The sequence below is a fragment of the Natator depressus genome, chromosome 1 (assembly GCF_965152275.1).
Source record: "Natator depressus isolate rNatDep1 chromosome 1, rNatDep2.hap1, whole genome shotgun sequence".
NCBI classification, from domain to species: Eukaryota; Metazoa; Chordata; order Testudines; family Cheloniidae; genus Natator; species Natator depressus.
The window spans coordinates 2,782,319-2,803,624 of NC_134234.1; the positions used below are offsets into that span (position 1 = coordinate 2,782,319).

General features: G+C 46.8%; 1 protein-coding gene and 1 pseudogene across 1 annotated transcript; both read left to right on the plus strand.

Annotated features, from left to right (window-relative positions):
• Positions 1 to 6,003: 6,003 nt before the first annotated feature.
• Positions 6,004 to 7,157, plus strand: LOC141998236 (olfactory receptor 52R1-like; annotated as a pseudogene).
• A 12,532-nt stretch (positions 7,158 to 19,689) lies between these two features.
• Positions 19,690 to 20,838, plus strand: LOC141998308 (olfactory receptor 52E4-like). The gene has a single exon (XM_074971083.1). It carries the CDS (start codon positions 19,768 to 19,770, stop codon positions 20,836 to 20,838), a length of 1,071 nt encoding a protein of 356 aa, XP_074827184.1. The 5' UTR covers positions 19,690 to 19,767.
• Positions 20,839 to 21,306: the final 468 nt, after the last annotated feature.

Sequence of the window (21,306 nt, forward strand, 5' to 3'; positions counted from 1 at the left end):
TTTTTATTATTATTTTTAATTTGGTGTCAGCAAACCTTATACTATAAAACATTATTTGCAGCTGCAACATTATTTTAAAAGCAAAAAAGCTTACTTAAACCAGCCAGGCCTAAATTCTATTAAAAACAATTAAAAAAAAACCTTAGGCCTTCAGCAAAAAAACTTTCTCAACCCTTATAGCCTTCCATCCCCTCGACTTAACTAATGGCCATGCCCTAAAGTCTCCAACACAAGCACGCATGGGCGTAACACTACAATGTTTTGCAACACTTGAATGTTTGAAATAAAAAAGAGATTTATGCTCAGGAACAGGTGATGGTGTCATGTCTTCTCCACATTGAGGGAGGGGCAGACTGGGTAATACGTTTACACTGGCCATGCTTCTGACCAGGGCAAGACAATACAGCTCTGGGGTCCTAGGCTGAGGAGCTGCAGGGAACTGGCTGAAACCTCTCTGTTGTTGGTTCATGAGTGGCTAGTGAAAGCATTCATGTAACTCAGCTGGCAATGTCCCTGGCTGTGTAAGTGCATGACCTGGAGAGGATTGCAGCCTGTCATAGGCTCACAGTGTGAGACAGAACCCAGATTTGCAAAAAGAAAAGGAGTACTTGCGGCACCTTAGAGATTAACAAATTTATTTGAGCATAAGCTTTTGTGAGCTACAGCTCACTTCATCGGATGAATGCATCCGATGAAGTGAGCTGTAGCTCACAAAAGCTTATGCTCAAATAAATTTGTTCGTCTGTAAGGTGCCGCAAGTACTCCTTTTCTTTTTGCGAATACAGACTAACACGGCTGCTGTTCTGAGAACCCAGATTGTTATGCCAGAGGTCTCAGCTGGATTCTAGTTCCAGGTTACCACCCAAAAAATCGATAACACTGACCCAATAAACAGGGACAGCTAGACCTTGAATCCATTTCATGCTTGTCATGCTCTCAGTTACTTAGAGAAAGGCTGTGGTTAGAGCAGGGAAGTCAGGACTCCTGGGTTGTGTCTGTCATTCTCTGTGTGACACTGGCCAAGTCACGTCTCCCTGGGCCTCAGTTTACGTATCTGTATAATGTGAATATGTTCATTGTAACTGTCCTTTGCTAGGGGTTTTGACGATCCTTCAGCGAAAGGTGCTGCACAGTATGATGATAGTTACTGATGAGAACTACTGATCTGTGATCCCTTAGCAACAGCCCCATGTGCCTCCTAAAACTGCTCATGTTGCCCCTCAGTCATCTGTCTGGAGATCTATCTAGCTACTATCTACCTATACATCCCAGGCATTTACAGGGAATCAGATCCTAGGGAGATCTAGGTACTATCCCTAGTTTTCTTACTAATTAACAATAATTGTTAAACATACACAAATGCACAGAGCAGCCAATTCCTCTCTCACTCAGTGGCGAACCCAAGAGTTCTCATCTCCCTTTGGGAAGGTCACTTAATTACTGTTTACTCCAAAAGCTGGATAAATAGCACAGAAGCGCAGACAGGCTGGTCTCCAGCCTGTTTACATTCAGATGCCATTTCTTCCCTCGAGGCCAAGCAAACCCCACTGGGATTGCACAGAGCTATATTATAAACGGTGCACACCCCTGTGTCAGCTCTTGGCGTGGGATGTTGCTGCAGATACTGGGGTGAGAGAAGTCTGGGACACGGCTACCGGAGGGGGATTCCCAGGGAAGACACTTCCGTCTCAGAATTCACAGGTACCTATCTCATGCTGAGGTGCTCACCTGCTCGACAAACACAGTGCAACTTAGCCGTGATGGGATAGAGAATAGGTCTGTGTCCCTTTCTGTTCTGCACAACCCAGGGCCTTCACCTTAGGTGATGAGTTTGCTCTGGTATCATGGTCCAAAATGTCCCTCTTTGCTGTACTCCTCCCTCCCCTACTCAGGCTCTTAGCCTCCAGCCCCAGGGTGGCTGTATTTCAGTGTCACAGTGGATCCTTTGGGGCGAAAGGTTTTAGAAGATGTATGATACATGGACAAATTCTGAGGCTGTGGCTGGAGCAAAGTTTATATTGGATTTGGAAAAGGTTCAGAAAAGGGCAACAAATATGATCAGGGGTAAGGAACGGCTTCCGTATGAGGAGAGATTAATAAGACTGGGACTTTTCAGCTTGGAAAGAGGCAGCTAAGGGGAGATACGATTGAAGTTTATAAAATCATGACTGGTGTAGAGAAAGTAGATAAGGAAGTGCTATTTACTCCTTCTCATAACACAAGAGCTAGGGGTCACCAAATGAAATTAATAAGGAGCAGGTTTAAAACAAATAAAAGGAAGTATTTCTTCACACAATGCAGTCAACCTGTGGAACTCCTTGCCAGAGGATGTTGTGAAGGCCAAGACCATAACAGGGTTAAAAAAAGGAGAACTAGATAAATTCATAGAGGATAGGTCCATCAGTGACTATTAGCCAGGATGGGCATGGATTGTGTCCCTAACCTCTGCTTGCCAGAAGCTGGGAACGAGTGACAGGGGATGGATCACTTGATGATTCCCTGTTCTGTTCATTCCCTCTGGGGCACCTGGCACTGGCCACTGTCAGGATACTGGGCTAGATGGGCCTTTGGTCTGACCCAGTGTGGCCATTCTTATGAGAACAATATTCTCCATATTTTTAGGGCAGCCTTTCAAATATCTGAAAACTGCTGTCCTGTCCCCCCTTCATCTCCTCTTTTCCAACATTTCCATTTCCTTCAGCTTCCTTGTATTGCTTGCATTCCATTCTTGGACCATCTTTTTCTCTCACCTCTGGATCCTTTCCAGTTTCTCTACATCCTTTCTATACAGTAATGACCAAAACTGGACACAGTACTGCAACTGAGGCCTAACCAGTGCTGAGTAGACTGGTAGTATCAGCTACAGTGACTTTCATGCTATGCTTCTGCTAATGCAAACTTCCTATGCATTGGTGACCAAAACTGGACACAGTACTCCTATATCAACCTATCCCCGGTGTAGACAGCATGAGGTTGAAGGAAGAATTCTTCCATCAACCTAGCTACCACCTATCAGAGAGGTGGATTACCTATGTCGAGGGGAGAACCCCTGCCATCGGTGTAAGTGGATCTACACTGGAATGGTAAGGCAGTGCAGCTGTGACACATTTTAAGTGTAGACAAGCCCAAAAGTGGATCTTTCAGAGAAGCATCCAGTCTGGATCTCCAGACATGAGGAGTTGGAGAATCCTCCATTTCCCTTCATAGTTTGTACCAACAGTAATTCATCCTCAGTGCTAAACATTTGGCCTTTATTTCTATCTGGAATGTGACTGGCATCAGCTTCCAGCCATTGGGTCTTGCTCTGCCTTTCTCCGTTAGATAAAGAGCACTTTAGTACCCATGATTTTCTCCCCATGAAAGTTTCCACTTGATCATCCTTTTGATAAGATAAATAGGTTAAGCTCTTGAAGTTTCTCTCTGTGTCAGTCATTTTCTCCAGCCTCCGGTCATTTTGGTGGATCTTTTCTGCACCATCTGCTATTTTTTGAAATGTGGACCCCAGGACTGGATGCAGTCGGTTTCTCCAATGCCATGTGCAGAGGTAAAACCCTTCCCCTGCTCCAACTCACCACGCCCCTGTTTATGCATCCAAGGATCGCATCAGCCCTGTTGGCCACAGCATCGCACTGAGAGTTCACGATGAGTTGGTTGTCCACAGTGACCCCTGCATTCGATAATAGAGTGTCCTAGGCTGTTTGAATGCATTAAAACATTTTGTTTGCATTTACCAGCTCACCAAACATTACAGATCAATCGTTATTCCTGCCCTGGCTGCCTCTTTTTGACCACTGTTGCAATCTTCAGATCGTCTACAAATTTTATCTGCAGTTATTTTCCATTTACTTCCAGATCATTGATGAAAATATTGAATAGCATTGGACGTAGAACGGATATCTACCAAACCTCATTAGAAACAGCCCTACTTACTGAGAATGGCCCATTGAAAACTGCTTTCTTAGATCTGTCAGTTAGCCAGTTTTTAGTCTATTTAACACGTGCTCTATAAAATTTAAAATTGGGGTCATTTAACAAGACCTGTTTTCCATAAACCATTTTCTTGACTGGCATTAATTCTATTCCTAAATTATTTTTAACTAATCCTGTACTATCTTCTCCCTTGTATCATAACCTTGTCATATCTTTTTTCCCTTTATTTTGAATAGTTTACTGTCCTGAATTTCCCTTCTTTTTGTTCTGGCTTGCTACTGCCTGATTGCTTTCTTCTCATTCCGAATCTCTGTGTGGTTGATCGATCGTTCATAATTCTAAGGTTCTTCAGTAGATGCTGTTTTATATCCTCCTCAACAGCTAATGGACTGGAAAGTATTTCATCATCTAGTGATATGAGTACCTCATACCGCTTCTTTCTGAACGCAGAACAAAACTATTTCTTGAACACATAATTGCCCTATGCCTTTTCTCGGATTTCTTTTGTTCTTAGTATGCTTAAAAACCTCCTTTTTGTGATCCTTAGCCATTCCAAGAACAGATTTTTCCCTGATTTCCTTAAGGTCCCTTATCAATTTTCATAACTTCCAATATGTATTGCTTTCTATATATTTTCCTTCCCCCCCATTTCTAATAATTTGTTTTTCACCTTTAATAAATAAATAAATTTGCAGCTGAACCAGGTTTTGAGCCAAAGTTGTCCACTTTCTTGATTGTGGAATTGTGACATTTTAAAAATCTAATAAACTCTTCTTAAAGAACTCCCAATTTTCATTCCCGGTTTTCTGTCTAATATTTTCCTCCCAATCAGTTTTGCTGATAATTTGCCTCAGCTTTGGAGAAGAAGCCCTTTTGAAGCACTGTTTCTATACTCCAAGGAGAGACTGCAGAATTGGAATAAATTTGCAAACTGTATACAATTAATTTAGGCTTGAATAGAGGACTGGGAGTGGATAAGTCATTACACAAAGTAAAACTATCCCCCCCACCACCGTTCCTCAGACGTTCTTGTCAAATGCTGGAAATGGCCCACCTTGATTATCACTACAAAAGGTCGCCCCCGCCCGCTCTCCTGCTGGTAATAGCTCACCATACCTGATCACTCTGGTTACAGTGTGTATGGTAACACCCATTGTTTCATGTTCTCTATGTATATAAATCTCCCCACTGTATTTTCCACTGAATGCATCCGATGAAGTGAGCTGTAGCTCACGAAAGCTTATTCTCAAATAAATTTGTTAGTCTCGAAGGTACCACAAGTACTCCTTTTCTTTTGTGAATACAGACTAACACAGCTGTTACTCTGAAACCTGTTTCTATAGATGTTAATGGTAGCAAACTGTTCTCTGTTAGTCCATTTTAATGGAATCAGTTCCATTCTTTATTTTTTCTCTCCTCTATCACATGCCCCCTTCTTTGTCTCTTCTCTAAACGAAATAGTCCCAGAATGTTCATTCTGTCCACCTATGGCAGCTTCCCCCGTTCTCATAGACTCCCTTGGAAACCCCCATTCTATCTACTGTGTCCTTTATAGAGACTGAGTGACCAACACTCAGTGCATGTCTACAGCAGGGTTTTCCCCACCCTATTCCATAAGCATGTGAACATCGTCTTGTTTTGGCTACGACTGCGAATGAGGAGGTGTTTCCACGGAGCTCAGGTCTCTTTTCCCTGAGATGTATCCTAGCTCAAACGTTTCCCCAGACACAACTCTTAGCAAAGCTTTGGTTCCTTCCACTCTCAGATTTTGAGTGAGTGGGTGAATGGCAAACTCAGTAGAGCATGGGTTCTTAGTCTGCCATTCACTGAATTAAGCAAGAATGAGGGATAACAAGTATCCACGCTTATGTTTCCTGTTGGTGCCTATTAAAGTTTCCCACACCACGATGTGTAGGAATTATTGACACATGGAGCACCATAAAACAGGGAACCAGCATTAGCAGGGTCAGTGGTTCATAATTCATTTATCTGAATAAATGGCAATGTCATTTTACTGTGTGCGAAGAGTGTAAAATCTGCTTCACCATGAAAACAGCTCCCAGGGCTAACATTGTCTCTCCCTCCAGGCATTTCTACTGTGACTATCATCCTGGATTCTGGGGGCATAAATTAAGTGAGGGAAACATACGGTACATCCAGGAGACACCGTTCTGCCTCAGAGTCGGACAATTTCTCCATGTCAGATTACAACACAACTGACTTCGCCAACCCCTCCACCTTCATCCTGCTGGGCATTCCTGGCCTGGAGGCGGCCTACGTCTGGATCTCCATCCCCTTCTGTGCCATGTACGCCATAGCCATCTTGGGGAACTTCAGCATTCTCTTCATTGTGAAGATGGAGCAGAGCCTCCATGAGCCCATGTACTATTTCCTCTGCATGCTGGCCGTCACTGACCTGGTCCTGTCCACGTCCACCGTGCCCAAAATGTTGAGGATCTTCTGGTTCAATTCCAGAGAGATCGATTTCAGTGCCTGCCTCACCCAGATGTACTTCCTTCACTGCTTCGTAGTAACGGAGTCTGGGATATTTGTGGCCATGGCTTTTGATCGTTATGTGGCCATCTGTGATCCCCTGAGACATTCCACCATCCTGACAAACCCCCTGGTGGCCAAGATCGGGGTGGCCATGGCGCTGCGTGGCAGTATGCTCGTGCTCCCCTTTATTCTAGTGGCGAGGCGGTGGCCATATTGCAGAACCAACATCATACCCCACTCATACTGCGAGCACATGGCCGTGGTTAAACTGGCCTGCACTGAAATCCATGTCAGTAATTACTACAGCCTCTCTGTGGTATTCTGTGTATTTGGTCTGGATATGATTTTTATTGCTCTGTCCTATACCCAGATCCTCAAGGCCATCTTTCGTCTCCCCACAAAGGATGCCCGTCTCAAGACTTCTGGGACCTGCGGCTCCCATCTCTGTGCCATCTTAGCCTTCTACATCCCATGTCTCTTCTCTGCCCTCACGTACCGCTTTGGAAAGAATATGGCCCTGCATTTCCGCGTTCTCATTGCCAGCGTTTACCTTCTGATGCCCCCCATGCTAAATCCCATTATCTATGGGGTGAGGACCAAACAGATCCGGGACAGGCTGCTCCGGCTCTTTACTCATAAATGGACCTAAAGTTTTCTCCTGGTGCTCTGACTCTCAGACCGAGCTCCGTGCAGAGCTGGCTGGTGACATGGTGCTGGGCCCTCTTCCCTGAATCACTGACTGGATACTCAGAGACATTAAAGCCTTTCCTGGCCTTACTGTGCAGTGTCAGGGTGACCAACTAGGGGATTTGTTTGTGTAGAACACATAAACTCATAGGGCTTCCACCTCCCTTATTGCAGGTAACTAGACCCCTGGCACCCTGTCCCTTGCCCGTCCTCTTCCCACATAGCACAACCTCCTTCTCCCCCTATTCTCTCCCTACTCCACCAGGACTCTGCCCCTATTACTCAGCTACAAATTCCCGAGGCAAGCGACCATTCTGTGGATTACTTGTTTTGATTTCAGTTCCCTTTTTTTCCCTCCTGGGGCCTGTAGCTGGCAGGGTCCCAGCAATGGGGATGTGCTGGGAGCTCTTTGCCCTTAGCCAGGCCTCAGGGGCAGGGCGAGGAAAGATCTGCTTTGAAGCTACGAGGACAACAGCTGAGAAAGGCAGAAGGATAAGCCCCTGCGTCAGCTGGGAAGGCGGGATGCTGGGCGGAGGCTGGGGTGAGTTCGGTCGCTGACAGGGAGGGAGATGAACAGCACACCTGCCATTAGCCAGCTATTCACACACGTACACGGCACCTTATCTGGAACGACAGGGCACCCATTGCCTCGGGGCTGAAGTTGGACAGGGAAGCTGAGTCTAACGTACACTCTGCATGATGCTTATGATCACTACATCTAGAAGCTCTTTAGCTAGGCTGCTAGGCAGCATTATCCCCATGTCATGGATGGACTGAGCCCCAAAGAGGTAAAGTGATTTGCCCAAGGCCACACAATAAGTCGGTGGCAGAGCTGAGAATAAGAACTGGCAGTCAGGACCCCTCCAGCACCATTGCTCTGGCCATGAACTGGCATTGCTCCTCTGGTACCAGTACATCACCAATAACCATAACTTCAGACACAAAGGCGATACATGCACACGAACAGGATAATCATACCTAGCAAATCATAACTTCCCCTCTGACACCTGACAGGACACACTTTGTACAAGATTTGTTGCAGTTGTGTAACAGTGGCAGCAACAATGATAAAAATGTTCTTTATTCAATCATACAGCATCATACCCTGTTCTCCTCCCACGATGGTGCTGTTAGCCACCTAAGGAAGGGGCATTGCCCGGGTTCGAGCAGGGAAGCAGCTGGGACACTGGAGCCACTGGAGGACGGGAAGAGCAGATAAAAACCTCTTTTGTCACAGGGACCCAGCTTGTACAAAGACAGGACAAAAGAGTTTTTTAAAAGTGAGAGGTGGACGTCCGGGAACTTCGCTGTTTCCTCCAAGTGTCGCCAGCGAGTCCCCCTGGCATTGAACAACCTTAACTTGTATTTGACTAAAGCATCTTCCAGAAAGGTGGCCAGGGCTAGATCCACAAAGGCACTCAGGTAAATACCGAACTTAGGCGCCACTTCGTTTCTCAGCCCCGGCTCATCTGCTGCCTGACCCTGCAGGAGCCTAACGTTCCGCCAGGAGCCTGCACAAGGCAACCTGGGGGCTGACGCTGCTGCCCAGCTAACGAGCTGCTCAGAGTCTTCTCTCAGGCCTCAATTCTGGTAGGATGCTCCAGCGAGCTGTCTCCCCCGCATCTCTCCAGGAGGCCTGGTCGATGAGGGGTTCTCAGACCCCGCCTCCTGGATGGGGCCTTGAAGGGCTGGGAATGTGTGTGCGCATGTGCATCCGTGTGTATGTTTGCGCACATGGACCCGTGTGCATGTGTGTGTGCGTGTGCATCTGTGAATGTGCACATGCAGCCGCATTTGAGTGTGAACCTGTCTGTGTGTGGGCATGTGTGTGTGCTTATGTGGGTCCATCTGTGTCTGTGCACGTGTCCACATGTGTCCACATACATGGATTCACCAAGGGAAGGTCATGCCTGACTAATCTAATCGCCTTCTATGATGAGATTACTGGTTCTGTGGATGAAGGGAGAGCAGTGGATGTATTGTTTCTTGACTTTAGCAAAGCTTTTGACACGGTCTCCCACAGTATTCTTGTCAGCAAGTTAAGGAAGTATGGGCTGGATGAATGCACTGTAAGGTGGGTAGAAAGTTGGCTAGATTGTCGGGCTCAACGGGTAGTGATCAATGTCTAGTTGGCAGCCGGTGTCAAGTGGAGTGCCCCAGGGGTCGGTCCTGGGGCCGGTTTTGTTCAATATCTTCATAAATGATCTGGAGGATGGTGTGGATTGCACTCTCAGCAAATTTGCGGATGATACTAAATTAAGAGGAGTGGTAGATATGCTGGAGGGTAGGGATAGGATACAGAGGGACCTAGACAAATTGGAGGATTGGGCCAAAAGAAATCTGATGCGGTTCAATAAGGATAAGTGCAGGGTCCTTCACTTAGGATGGAAGAATCCAATGCACCGCTACAGACTAGGGACCGAATGGCTAGGCAGCAGTTCTGTGGAAAAGGACCTAGGGGTGACAGTGGACGAGAAGCTGGATATGAGTCAGCAGTGTGCCCTTGTTGCCAAGAAGGCCAATGGCATTTTGGGATGTATAAGTAGGGGCATAGCGAGCAGATCGAGGGACGTGATCGTCCCCCTCTATTCGACATTGGTGAGGCCTCATCTGGAGTACTGTGTCCAGTTTGGGGCCCCACACTACAAGAAGGATGTGGATAAATTGGAGAGTGTCCAGCGAAGGAAAACAAAAATGATTAGGGGTCTGGAACACATGACTTCTGAGGAGAGGCTGAGGGAACTGGGATTGTTTAGTCTGCAGAAGAGAAGAATGAGGGGGGATTTGATAGTTGCTTTCAACTACCTGAGAGGTGGTTCCAGAAAGGATGGTTCTAGACTCTTCTCAGTGGTAGAAGAGGACAGGACAAGGAGTAATGGTCTCAAGTTGCAGTGGGGGAGGTTTAGGTTGGATATTAGGAAAAAAATTTTCACTAGGAGGGTGGTGAAACACTGGAATGCGTTACCTAGGGAGGTGGTGGAATCTCCTTCCTTAGAAGTTTTTAATATCAGGCTTGACAAAGCCCTGGCTGGGATGATTTAATTGGGGATTGGTCGTGCTTTGAGCAGGGGGTTGGACTAGATGACCTCCTGAGGTCCCTTCCAACCCTGATATTCTATGATTCTATGTGTGCACAGGCGTTCTTGAATGTGGATCCATGTCTGTGTGTGCACGTGGCTGTGTGTGTGTACACATGGGTCCGTGTGTGTGTGTGTGCGCGCATGTGCATCTGTGTTTGTGCACCCCCATAACGTCCCCTAGCCCAGTGATGTCAAGCTAACCAGCTTTTAATATCTAAGTCATCCCTTTTTGAATACTGTTATAACATTAGAAGTCTGTCAGTCTTCTGGGATATCCCTGGTGTTCCAATATTTATTAGAAATGAATTTCACCAGTGCAGAAATCTCCTCAGACAACACTTTTAGGACTCCTTGGATGTGTTATATCAGGGAATGCTGATTTAAAAATATTGATCCCTAGTAGGTGCTATTTACCATCCTCCATACTTACCAGTGGACTGAAAAGAAGTTCATGTGATCTGAGTGCATCATCCTGCTTCTTTCCAAATACAGCACAGAAAGGTTGATTGAACATTTTTGCCCTTTCTGCATCGTTATTAACAGTGTTACCATCCCCATCTAGTAAAAATCTATGCCACTCGGTGGATTTCCTTTGTTTCTAATATACTTAAATATATTCTCCTTATTTCCTAAGCCCTGCCAGCCATGGATTTGTCTCTGGTGTCTTTTGCTTCTCTTATCCATTTTCAATATTTTATAATTTCTCCTTTCTAGCAACTGCTATCCACTTCGCCTGTTTAGAGGCACCGATGGACAATCTCTTCCTGTCAATGGATGGAGGTCAGACATCCATGTTCATTCTCCTGGACTTCTTTACATTATTTGACACTGTTGACAATGAGATACTGCTGTCTCACCTAGGAGGCAGCAGGAGTCTAGAGGGATGCACTAAAATGGTCTGAATCCTTGGAGGGACACAACCAATTAGTAGCGATGGGAAACTGCACCTCCAGCATTAGACCCATCCCTGGTGGAGTCCCAGAAGGAGCAGTTCCCTCTCTGGGGCCTTTCCAAATCTCCATGCAGCCATGATGGGAACTGGTCACACAACATGGACTCAAACGCCAGCCGTATGCAGGTGACACCGAGCTCTGGCTCTCTTTTCTGCACGACCACACCACTTTCACCAGGATGGAACAGGTGCCTGAAGCTGACAACAAGCAAGACAGGCAATGCTGGTGGGCAGAGCAAAGAATTTTGAAGGGTTGGCCGCCACGGTACAGCCTTTTTAGGATGCAGTTTCAGCCCACATCCGAGCAATTGTTTTCCCGCTGGGATAATTAAACCACCCCCAATGAGCAGCAGGAGCTCTGTCTCCCGCTGACATGACACTGTCCACGCTGGCGCTTTTGTCCGTGGAACTTTTGTTGGTCAAGGGAGTGGTTTTTTCACACCCCTGACCAACTTTTACAGGCAAAAGTTCTAGAATAGGCAAAGCTTGAAGACTTTTGACTCCTTGGGGGCTTTCACTTGTTCCATCTCCAGGATGGCTCCTTCCTTCCTTCACCACAGCCCTGCTATCTTTGGCCTCTTCTCTGGTCTCCTCCCTGGTACCAGGGGTTCTCTTGGGAATTTATATGACGGAGGCTCAGTCTGCACTCGAAGAAGGGAGGTGTGATTAGAACTAAAGCAATGTAACAAAAGCTAACGGAGAGCCACGCGCTCCCAGCTGTGTATCTGGTGCAGCCGCCACTCAGTGGCCGGTTCTCGCTCGCCCCCTGTCATGAACATACAGCTAAGAGTAGCATAAAATCCCTCCTTTACCTGTAAGTGGTTAATCAGTTCAATTAACAGAAGGACAAATGGGGAAATAAGGTACTTTGAAATCTGGGGAGAGGGAAGAGGTTTTGTTTTGTGCTCTTGGTTTTGTTCCCTCTTGGGACAAAGAGAGAGACCAAGCAGGTAACCCAGCACCTACTGAAAAAGGGTCTGGTCTGTACTTTTATTAAAGGCAATTGGTTGGTATGTTATTCTCAAGCCTCCCCAGGAAAGGGGGTGAAGTGACTTGGGGGGAGATTTTGAGGAAATAGGAACTCCAAGTGGTCCTTTTCCTGAATGTTTGTCTAAATCACTTGGTGGTGGAAGCAATACCGTCCAAGGACAAGGGAAGGGATTTGTGCCTTGGGGAAGTTTTTAACCTAAGATGGTGGAATATAAGCTTAGGGGGTCTTTTAGGCGGGTCCCCACATCTGTACCCCAGAGTTCAGATTGTGGAGGGAACCCTGACATCCCAAACATGTGCTCTGCTTTTAAAGGCCCAGAACACACTTCTAACAGCCAGGGCAGGGCTGTGAATTTCTGCTGTCTCACACCCACCCAGCAGTCTACGTAACCATCCATTCTTAGTGCTGTTACTCCCCCATCTTCCCACCTGCCCCCTTTCCAGTAGCTGTGTCTTCAGTAAGCTCTTTGGGACAGGGTGTGACAACGTGGCCTCTATTGGGACACTACTGAGAGTATCGATTCAGGACAAATTGCTTAGAGCAGGGCAGTCACATCCCAAGGCTGGGGATCCTTCACTACCAAGGCACCAAACCAGCCAGATAGAGGGGACTTCGGTTTCACCCCACAGGGTAACCAGAAGTCAAACACGCAATTCCCTCAGACACACCACTTTCCCAGTATCACCACCAGCACCGCTCCTTATGGGGATGACTGGTTATGAAAACCAATACCCCAGTAAAAGAAAAAAAGGTTCTCCCAATCCCAAAGGACCAAGCCTCTGCTCCAGGTCAATATATAACTCAGATTTCATCCACAAATCACGCTGTTGCCAATCCTTTAGAATCTAATATTTAAAGGTCTATTCATAAAAAGAAAGAAATATAGATGAGAGTTAAAATAGGTTAAATGGAATCAAATGCAAATAATTACATCTCACTTCAGACTTGTTTCAGACTTGATGGGATTACTGCTGATTTAAACCAATCAAGTCTCTGGAGTACAAACGTCCCAGCTTGGATGGGTTGTTCAGTCCTTTGTTCAGAGCTTCAGTTTGTAGAAAGTCCCTCCAGAGGTTAGAAGCAGGCTTGAAGACCAGATGGAGGGGTTTCCAGGGCCTTTTATATCCTCTGCCATGTGCAAGGACATCCCTGTGTTCCTACTGGGGAAAATCACAGCAGCAAGATGGAGTTTGGAGTCACAAGGGCAACTCACATTTCCTTGCCTAACTCAGTTTGCAGGCAGAGCAGCCATTGCTCACATTGAACATTCCCAGGAACTCTCCTCAGATGCGGATTGGAGTCGCCCAAGGCCCATTGTCAATTAAGTGCTTCTTGACTGGGCACTTACTCAGCATAGTCCTTTCTCAAGAAGCTGACCAAATGCTTCACTGATGTTACTCAGAATCAAACACCTTAAGATACAAATACATAGCCAATATTCATCACTTCAAATACAAAAATGATACACATGAGGCTTCCACAATACAAATAATGATCATAAACAATAAATGCAATAATCCACACAAGTAAGGGCCTAGTTCCCACCACCCTTCATTGCCGTTAGCGACAGAGGAAGATCAAACCGTGCTGGCCAGCTGCAGAGTGTGAGTAATTCGAATACAGGAGGAAATGCCCCCCGTTCAGCTCAGACAGGAGAATTTGTTCAGTCTCATAACGGTGCTTTAAAATCCAGGTGCTCCACACCAGAGAAATACCCCCAATGAGCCAGAGGAGCAGGCCGAGAGCTCAGCTGTGGGAATACAAGCGCCCTCCACCGAGGCTGTCCTGGAAAGTCTGACTCAGCCTGGAACATTAGATTTCAATTCCACCTGGGCGACACTAGGAGGAAATGAACCAAGAGGGAGAGAACAAATCCAGTGCAAACACTAATCCAGTCTTTATCCTGTCTACGGGGCCCCCTTTGTTCCAGGGCAGCTTTGTGGGGGAGGGACACGCCACCCACAGGGACATTCTGTTGCTGTTGCTTTCACTAAGTCTCTTCCCCGAGAGCGACCCCAGGGACTGTGATGCGTTGGCAGGTTTCTGAGTGGGAGCGGAAGTGGAGTCCGGGAGTTCACATCTCACAGGAGTGGGGAGCCCACAGGCCACAGCTAGTTCTGAAAACCTCACATTCACCTTGAGAGGATGACGAAGGCTCAGGCTCCTTCTTCCAGCCTTTCCTCTGCATCCCACCCACCAAACAGTCCATGCCAGAGCGGGAGTCCATTTCACTCTTGGCGTGAGAGAGAGACCGTGGTTAGGGCAGGGGAGTCACGACTGCTGGGTTCTGTCTGTCATCCTGCCATTCAACCTCTGTGTGACCTTGGCCAGGTCACAGCTCTCTCTCTGCCTCAGTTTACCTATCTGTATAATGGGGATATGTTCATACTGACATTCCTGAGTCTTTCTGAGATCCTTCAATGATACTTACTGTGGAGAATTACTGATCTCTGATCTCTTAGCAATAGCTCCCTGTGCCTGCAGAAAGTGTTTGTGTCCCCCCTCAGGCATCTGTCTCCAGACCTGTCTGTCTACTCTCTAGCCCTCCATCCTGGGCATTTACAGGGTACCAGACCCTATGGAGACAGAGGACTAATCCCTAGTTTTTCTTCCTAATCAACTATATTTTTTTACATATACACAAATACACAGAGCAGCCAATTCCTGTCTGACTCAGGGGAGAGCCCAAGAGTTCTCATCTCCCTTTGGGAAGGTCCCTTAATTACTGTTTACTGCTAAAGCTGGATAAATAGCACAGAAGCAGAGACAGGCTGGTCTCAGACCTGTTTGTGTCCAGATGCTGCTTCTCCCCTAGATTTTGAGGAAACCCCACTGAGACTGCACAGAGCTCTATTATAAACGGTGCACACCCCTGTGTCGGCTCTCAGCGTGGGATGCTGCTGCAGATGCTGGGGTGAGAGAGGTGTGGGGCACGGCTACCTGAGGGGGATTCCCAGGGAAACCACTTCCGTCTCAGGATCCTCAGGTACCATCTCCTGCTGGGGAGCTCACCTGCTAGACAAACTTAGTGCAATGTGGGCATGATGGGATAGACGGTAAGTCTGAGCTCCTTTCTGCCCTGCACAGCCATTAAACATCCCAGGGCCCTTGCCACAGGGGATGAGTTTGCACCAGTATTTTCTGTGCACACCTGTCCGCCCCAGCTGATGGCTTCCAGCCCAAGGTGGCTGCATTTCAGTGGCACAGGGGATCCTCCAGGAGAAAGGTGTTAGTAGATGTATAATACAAAGGCCACATTCTGGGGCCCTGGTCCATAGTTTGCTCAGGCCCCACTGAGGCAAAACTCCCCTTGGAATAAGAAGTGAGTAAAGACCTCAAAAGCCAGCTGTGTGTTAATGCACAGAGACTGTCACCTCCTGCTTTTGCATTTCATGGCTCTGGCTGTTAAGTGGGGGTATGTGTGGGGGTGACTGTTACCTGACTTTTATCTGCTGGAAAGCATGGAGGTGGAAGTGCTCCTCACTGGAATAACATGGGCAAGACATATTGTCTCCTAACTTCAGTTGAGAAATCAGCTGAACTGTTATGTCTGAAACTTTCAAAAAACAATTCAGACAGAAGCAGACACCCAGTGTAGGAAATTTCACTCCGAACACTTAAAGTTTGGAAAATTTACATCCAACTGAAAATGAGGTCTTTTTATTGAAGGTCTCAGACAGCTTTAAGTAAAGGTGGTGCCACCAGGCCACGTACAATGGCCAATCTATTTGTGAATCCCATTCAGCTAAGCCAGGGGTCAGCAACCTTTCAGAAGTGGTGTGCTGAGTGTTCATTTATTCACTCTAATTTAAGGTTTTGCGTGCCAGTAATGCATGTTAACGTTTTTAGAAGGTCTCTCTCTATAAGTCTATATTATATAACTAAACTATTGTTGTATGTAAAGTAAATAAGGCTTTTAAAATGTTTAAGAAGCTTCATTTAAAATTAAATTAAAATGCACATCTTATCAGTTTAGGGTGATCCTTGCCCTTGTTTTCCTTGCTGAGTTTTCCAATGTCTGGCACGTATATGGATACTTTAAGCTGCACACAGGTTTCTGAGTGATCAGTTGTTAACCGGCTCTGAGAGGGACAGAGGACAGATTTCATGTGTGAGAATACCTGCTCACATAGGTATGTGGATCCAAATGCTGAAAGCATGCAAACGCAATTTTCTTCAAACAGTTAAATTTCACTGACAGGGACATCCAGCAGGTCAGAATAGAGGCCCTATGATCTCTCTCGGTAGCTTCAAGTGCACTCCTCAGATCTCCAAACTTTGATGCCCACAATTCTGAGCTTTTTAACTGAATGAGCTGCATTTCGAAATCTTCAACACCCATCCACTGAAATACAGACAAATCCAAGTTGCTTTTGTTGAACTTTTCAGGTTTAATTAGAAAAGAAATCGTTGGGCCAAATCGCTGGAGATCTTGAAATCTTGAAATCTGTCAAAAAATTCAGATTCCAGTTCTTGCATGTACATTCTAATCTCAGTGTCAAACACAGCGCGCTGTTCAATGTGGCATGATAGTGATGTAAGCAGCAAATCAGGACTTACAAATATCCCAGTACAGTGGTGCTGGAACAATTTATAAGGTGGGGGTGCTGAGCTGTGCCCCCTCTTGCCCCTGTCTTCACCCCACACTGCCCCAGGCTGGGGCCAGTGGGCCACAGTTGGGGGCAGCTGCAGAGCCCCGGGCCGGCAGCTGGGATCCCAGGCTGGCGACAGAGCCCCCTGGACCGGTGGCCAGGACCCGGGGCTGGCAGCAGGCTGAGTGGGGCTGGTGGCCGGTACCCCAGGCTGGCATCGGAGCCCCTGGGACCAGTGGCCAGGACCCGGGACTGGCAGCAGGCTGAATGGGGCCAGCGGATGGAACCCCAGCTAGCAGGAGACCGGCGGCCAGTACCCCAGGCCAGTAGCAGAGCCCCCGGGACCGGTGGCCAGGACCCGGGCAGTGTAAGTGCCACTGAAAATTAGCTCACATGCCGCCTTTGGCACGAGTGCCATAGGTTGTCTACCCCTGAGCTAAGCCCTTCACTCCAATAATGTCTGTGGCAAGGAGTTCCACAGGCCAATTGTGGATTATGTAAACAATTTCCTTTTATCAGTGTTACATGTTTAGACTTTCAAGGGAATTGAATTTCACAGAAAACATGAATGCCTGGTCTGCTTTCTTCATCAAAAGATTCATAGAGTTTACAGTGAGAAGGGACCATGAGATCATTCAGTCTGACCTCCTATATAATACAGGCCATTAAATTTCACCCAGTTACCCCTATATTAAGCCTCTTGACTTATGTGTCACTAAGGCCTGGTCCACATTTGGATTTTACATTGTAGAATCTTAGAGCCACAGGGTCAGAAGGGACCAAAAGGTGAGCTAGTCTGACCCACTGCCAAGAAATAGGATGTGTTCGGTCTAAACCTTCCCCAGTCAGAGGGCTGTCCTGCCTCATTATGACAACTTCCAGCAAAGGAGCTTTCACAACCTTCCGAGTCTTCTGTTCCATTGTCCTCCTCTTCTTACAGTTAGGAAGTTTTTCCTGAGATTTCATCTAAATCTGCTATGCTGTAGTTTGAACTCATTGCCTCTTCTTCTGCCCTTTCTGGCAAGAGAGAAAAACTTTCTACCACCCTTTTTATGGCAGTCTTTGAAGTATTTGAAGACCGTTACCATGTCCCTTCTTAATCTCCACTTTTCCAAACTAAACACCTCTGCTTCCTTCAGCTTTCACATATGGTTTGCATTCCATCCCTTGGAAAATCTTTGTCACTTGCTACTGGATCCAGTTTCCCTACATCCTTCCTATACATTGGCCTAGGTATTATTACACTGAAGCACTATGGCAGCGCTGCTGTGGCATTTTGTGTGTTGAGAAGCCCTCAAGCAGATCTTCCAGAAAAGCGTCCATTCCTAAACTTTTTTTTTTAACGAATCTCATACCAGCCATTCCATCGTGTCTTAACCTTCTTACTTTACGTGTAACACAGAACTGTTCTGTAGTCTCCTTTTTAAAAATTATTTTGGCGCTGCTGCTGCCTGATTGTGTACTTCTGGTTCCAAAGGAGGGGCGTGGCTGATTGGCCAGTTCGTAACGCTGGTGTTTGCAGAAGGTGGGAGTCCACAAAAGACCTTAAACATACCTTGCTACTCCAGGCCTGTATTAAACCCCCCAGGTTACCGATTCCCCCTGGCCTCGGTATTAGTGCCACCACCACCCAAGTGAAAAAAATGCATCTTGAAAATCCAGGAAACTCACTTGGGAAGTTTTCCCTGAGGCCTCTCAGCTTTTGCACCCTTCTTTCGGGGAAGCTGAGAAAGAAAACAAACAAACGAAAACCCAGCTGTTGTACCCGCTGATCTTGGAACCCTTGTTCCACTTAACTATTTCAGTAGCGTGTGCACAGACCTCTTGCTTTTAAAACACAAAAATCAAATCATGTTCTTAAAAAGATGATTTTATTAAAACAACTCATCTGGAAAATCAGACTGTTGCTAGATATTAAAAGAGCAACTGAAAGCATTAACACCAAGAATGTCTTCCTTGGAGTCCAGTTTGAAGGTTACAAAGAAAACAAGTATCAGAGGGTAGCCTAGTTAGTATGGATCTGTAAAAGTGGCAATGCTAGTCTATAAGGTGCCACAGGACTCTTTGCCACTTTTAAAGAAAACAAAAGCACCTGTGTTTAGCACAGAAGACTCCAGAAGCCCAAAATAAAGAGATAAACCTGATTGTGTCTAACTAAACATTTACTGTCCTACTTACTTATCAGTGGTTCCAAATGAATAATTTGTAGGTGTAAACACTGATGATATTTCATACCTGGCCCAAGCTTGGCAGCATCCCTGCTCCCCTGTCTTCTAGTCTTCCCATTGGCTCTTTTGGCTAAGTGCCAACTCACTTCCTCTTACCTAAGCATTTTAGTGAGACTTCTTAACTCTTTACAGGCAAGGCATAGAATCATAGAATATCAGGGTTGGAAGGGACCTCAGGAGGTCAGGTAGTCCAACCCCCTGCTCAAAACAAGTAGAGAACAACAACAGCTACTAAAAAGGATTGTAAAAACTAACTGAATGGTTGGGTGTTCATAAAAGGGGTGCTACCCCCCATCATTTACCATAGCAGGTGTTTCCACTGAGTTGCTATCAATGATGCCCAGTTCTTTTCCCTGGGGTGCGTATAGCTGGGATGTTTTCCCCAGTGCATGACTTGGCAAAAGTTTGTTTTTTTTCCCACTCTCAGGTTTTGAGCAACCAGGTGAATGGGGAACTCCCTACAGCATGAACTCCCTAGCCTGGGTTTCACTGCATTAAGGAACAATGAGGAATAACCAGTATTCAAACTCATGTTTCCTGCTATTGCCTATTAAGCTTTACCACACCAAGATAGGCAGCAATTATTGACACATGCCATAAAATATGGAATTAGCATTAGTAGGGTCAGTTGTTCATAATTAATTTCTATGAATAATGAAAATGTAATTTTTCAGTGTGTGAAGAGTGACCAATCTGCTTCCCCCATGAGAACAGCCTCCAGTAGTGCATTGTCTCTCCATCCAGGCATTTGTACGGCAACCAACACCCTTGACCCTGGGCACATACAGGAAGTCGGGAGAACATACAGTACATGCAGGTCACACCATTCTGCCTCAGAGTTGGACAACTTCACCCCTACTCTATGTCAGATTCCAACACAACCGAATTCACCAACCCCTCCACCTTCATCCTGCTGGGCATTCCTGGCCTGGAGGCAGTCCATGGCTGGATCTCCATCCCCTTCTGCACCATGTACATCATAGCCATCTTGGGGAACTTCACCATCCTGTTCATTGTAAAGAGTGAACCAAGCCTCCATGTGCCCATGTACTATTTCCTCTGCATGCTGGACATCACCGACCTGGTCGTGTCTACGTCCATCCTGCCCAAAATGCTGGCAATCTTCTGGTTCAATTTCAGGGAGATTGATTTCAGTGCCTGCCTCACCCAGCTGTACTTCATTCACTGCTTCTTAGGGATGGAGTCTGGGATCTTTGTGACCATGGCTTTTGATCGCTACGTGGCCATCTGCCATCCCCTGAGACATTCCACCATCCTCACAAACCCTATGGTGGCCAAGATGGGCCTGGCTGTGGTGCTGCGCAGTGCCATACTCGCACTGCCCTATCCCTTCCTGGTAAGACAGTGGCCGTATTGCAGAACCAACATCATCCCCCAGACATTCTGCGCACACATATTCGTGGTGAAGCTGGCCTGCGCCGACACCCGCGTCAGTAGTTACTACGGCCTCTTTGTGCTACTCTGTGTAATGGGTCTGGATGGGATTTTTATTGCTGTGTCCTATACCGTAATTCTCAGGGCCATCTTCAGCCTCCCCACAAAGGACGCCCGGATCAAGACTTTTGGAACCTGCATCTCCCACCTCAGTGCCATCTTAACCTTTTACATCCCAGGTCTCTTCTCCTCCCTCACATACCGTTTTGGACAGAATGTGCCCCTGCATTTCCATGTTCTTATTGGCAACATGAGCCTACTGGTGCCGCCCATGCTAAACCCCATCATCTACGGGGTGAGGACCAAACAGATGCGGGACAGGCTGCTCCGGTTCATTACTCATAAGGAGACTAACGTTTTCCCCTGGTGCTCTGGTTCTCAGACCGAGCTCCGTGCTGGTGACATGGTTCTGGGCCGCATTCCTTGAATCACTTACTGGGCAGTGAAAGAGATATTAAATCCTTTCTTGGCCTTACTGTGCTGTGTCAGCGTGACAAACTGGGGAATCGATCTGTGTACAACTCATTAACTCTTAACAGTTAGAAAGGTGGCAACGATTGGACCCTGAAATCCTGCCCCCTGCCCTACCTATTCCCCAAGACTCTATTCCTACCCCATCTGCCCTGGTCCCTGGCTTCTCTACTGCCCTCTTTCCCTCACTAAATCTTCTCCACCTCTGTCCCTGCCTCAGCAGGGCTCTCTCTACTCTGGGGCTGGGCTGGGAGCTGCTGAAGCCTGACAAGGGGCCTGCCTGTTGGTATGATGTGGCCCCAGCTGAGCAGGGGCAGGCATGGGTTAATGACCCAACACCTCCTCCTGCCCTGCAGGAACCAGACACAGTCCGATCCCCTTCTTGGCCAGACTTTCTAGTTCAAAACCAGGTACCTGACAACCC

Excerpts from the sequence above, each read along its gene's own strand:
- LOC141998308 (XM_074971083.1), top strand. The coding sequence starts at position 19,768 with ATGCAGGTCACACCATTCTGCCTCAGAGTTGGACAACTTCACCCCTAC.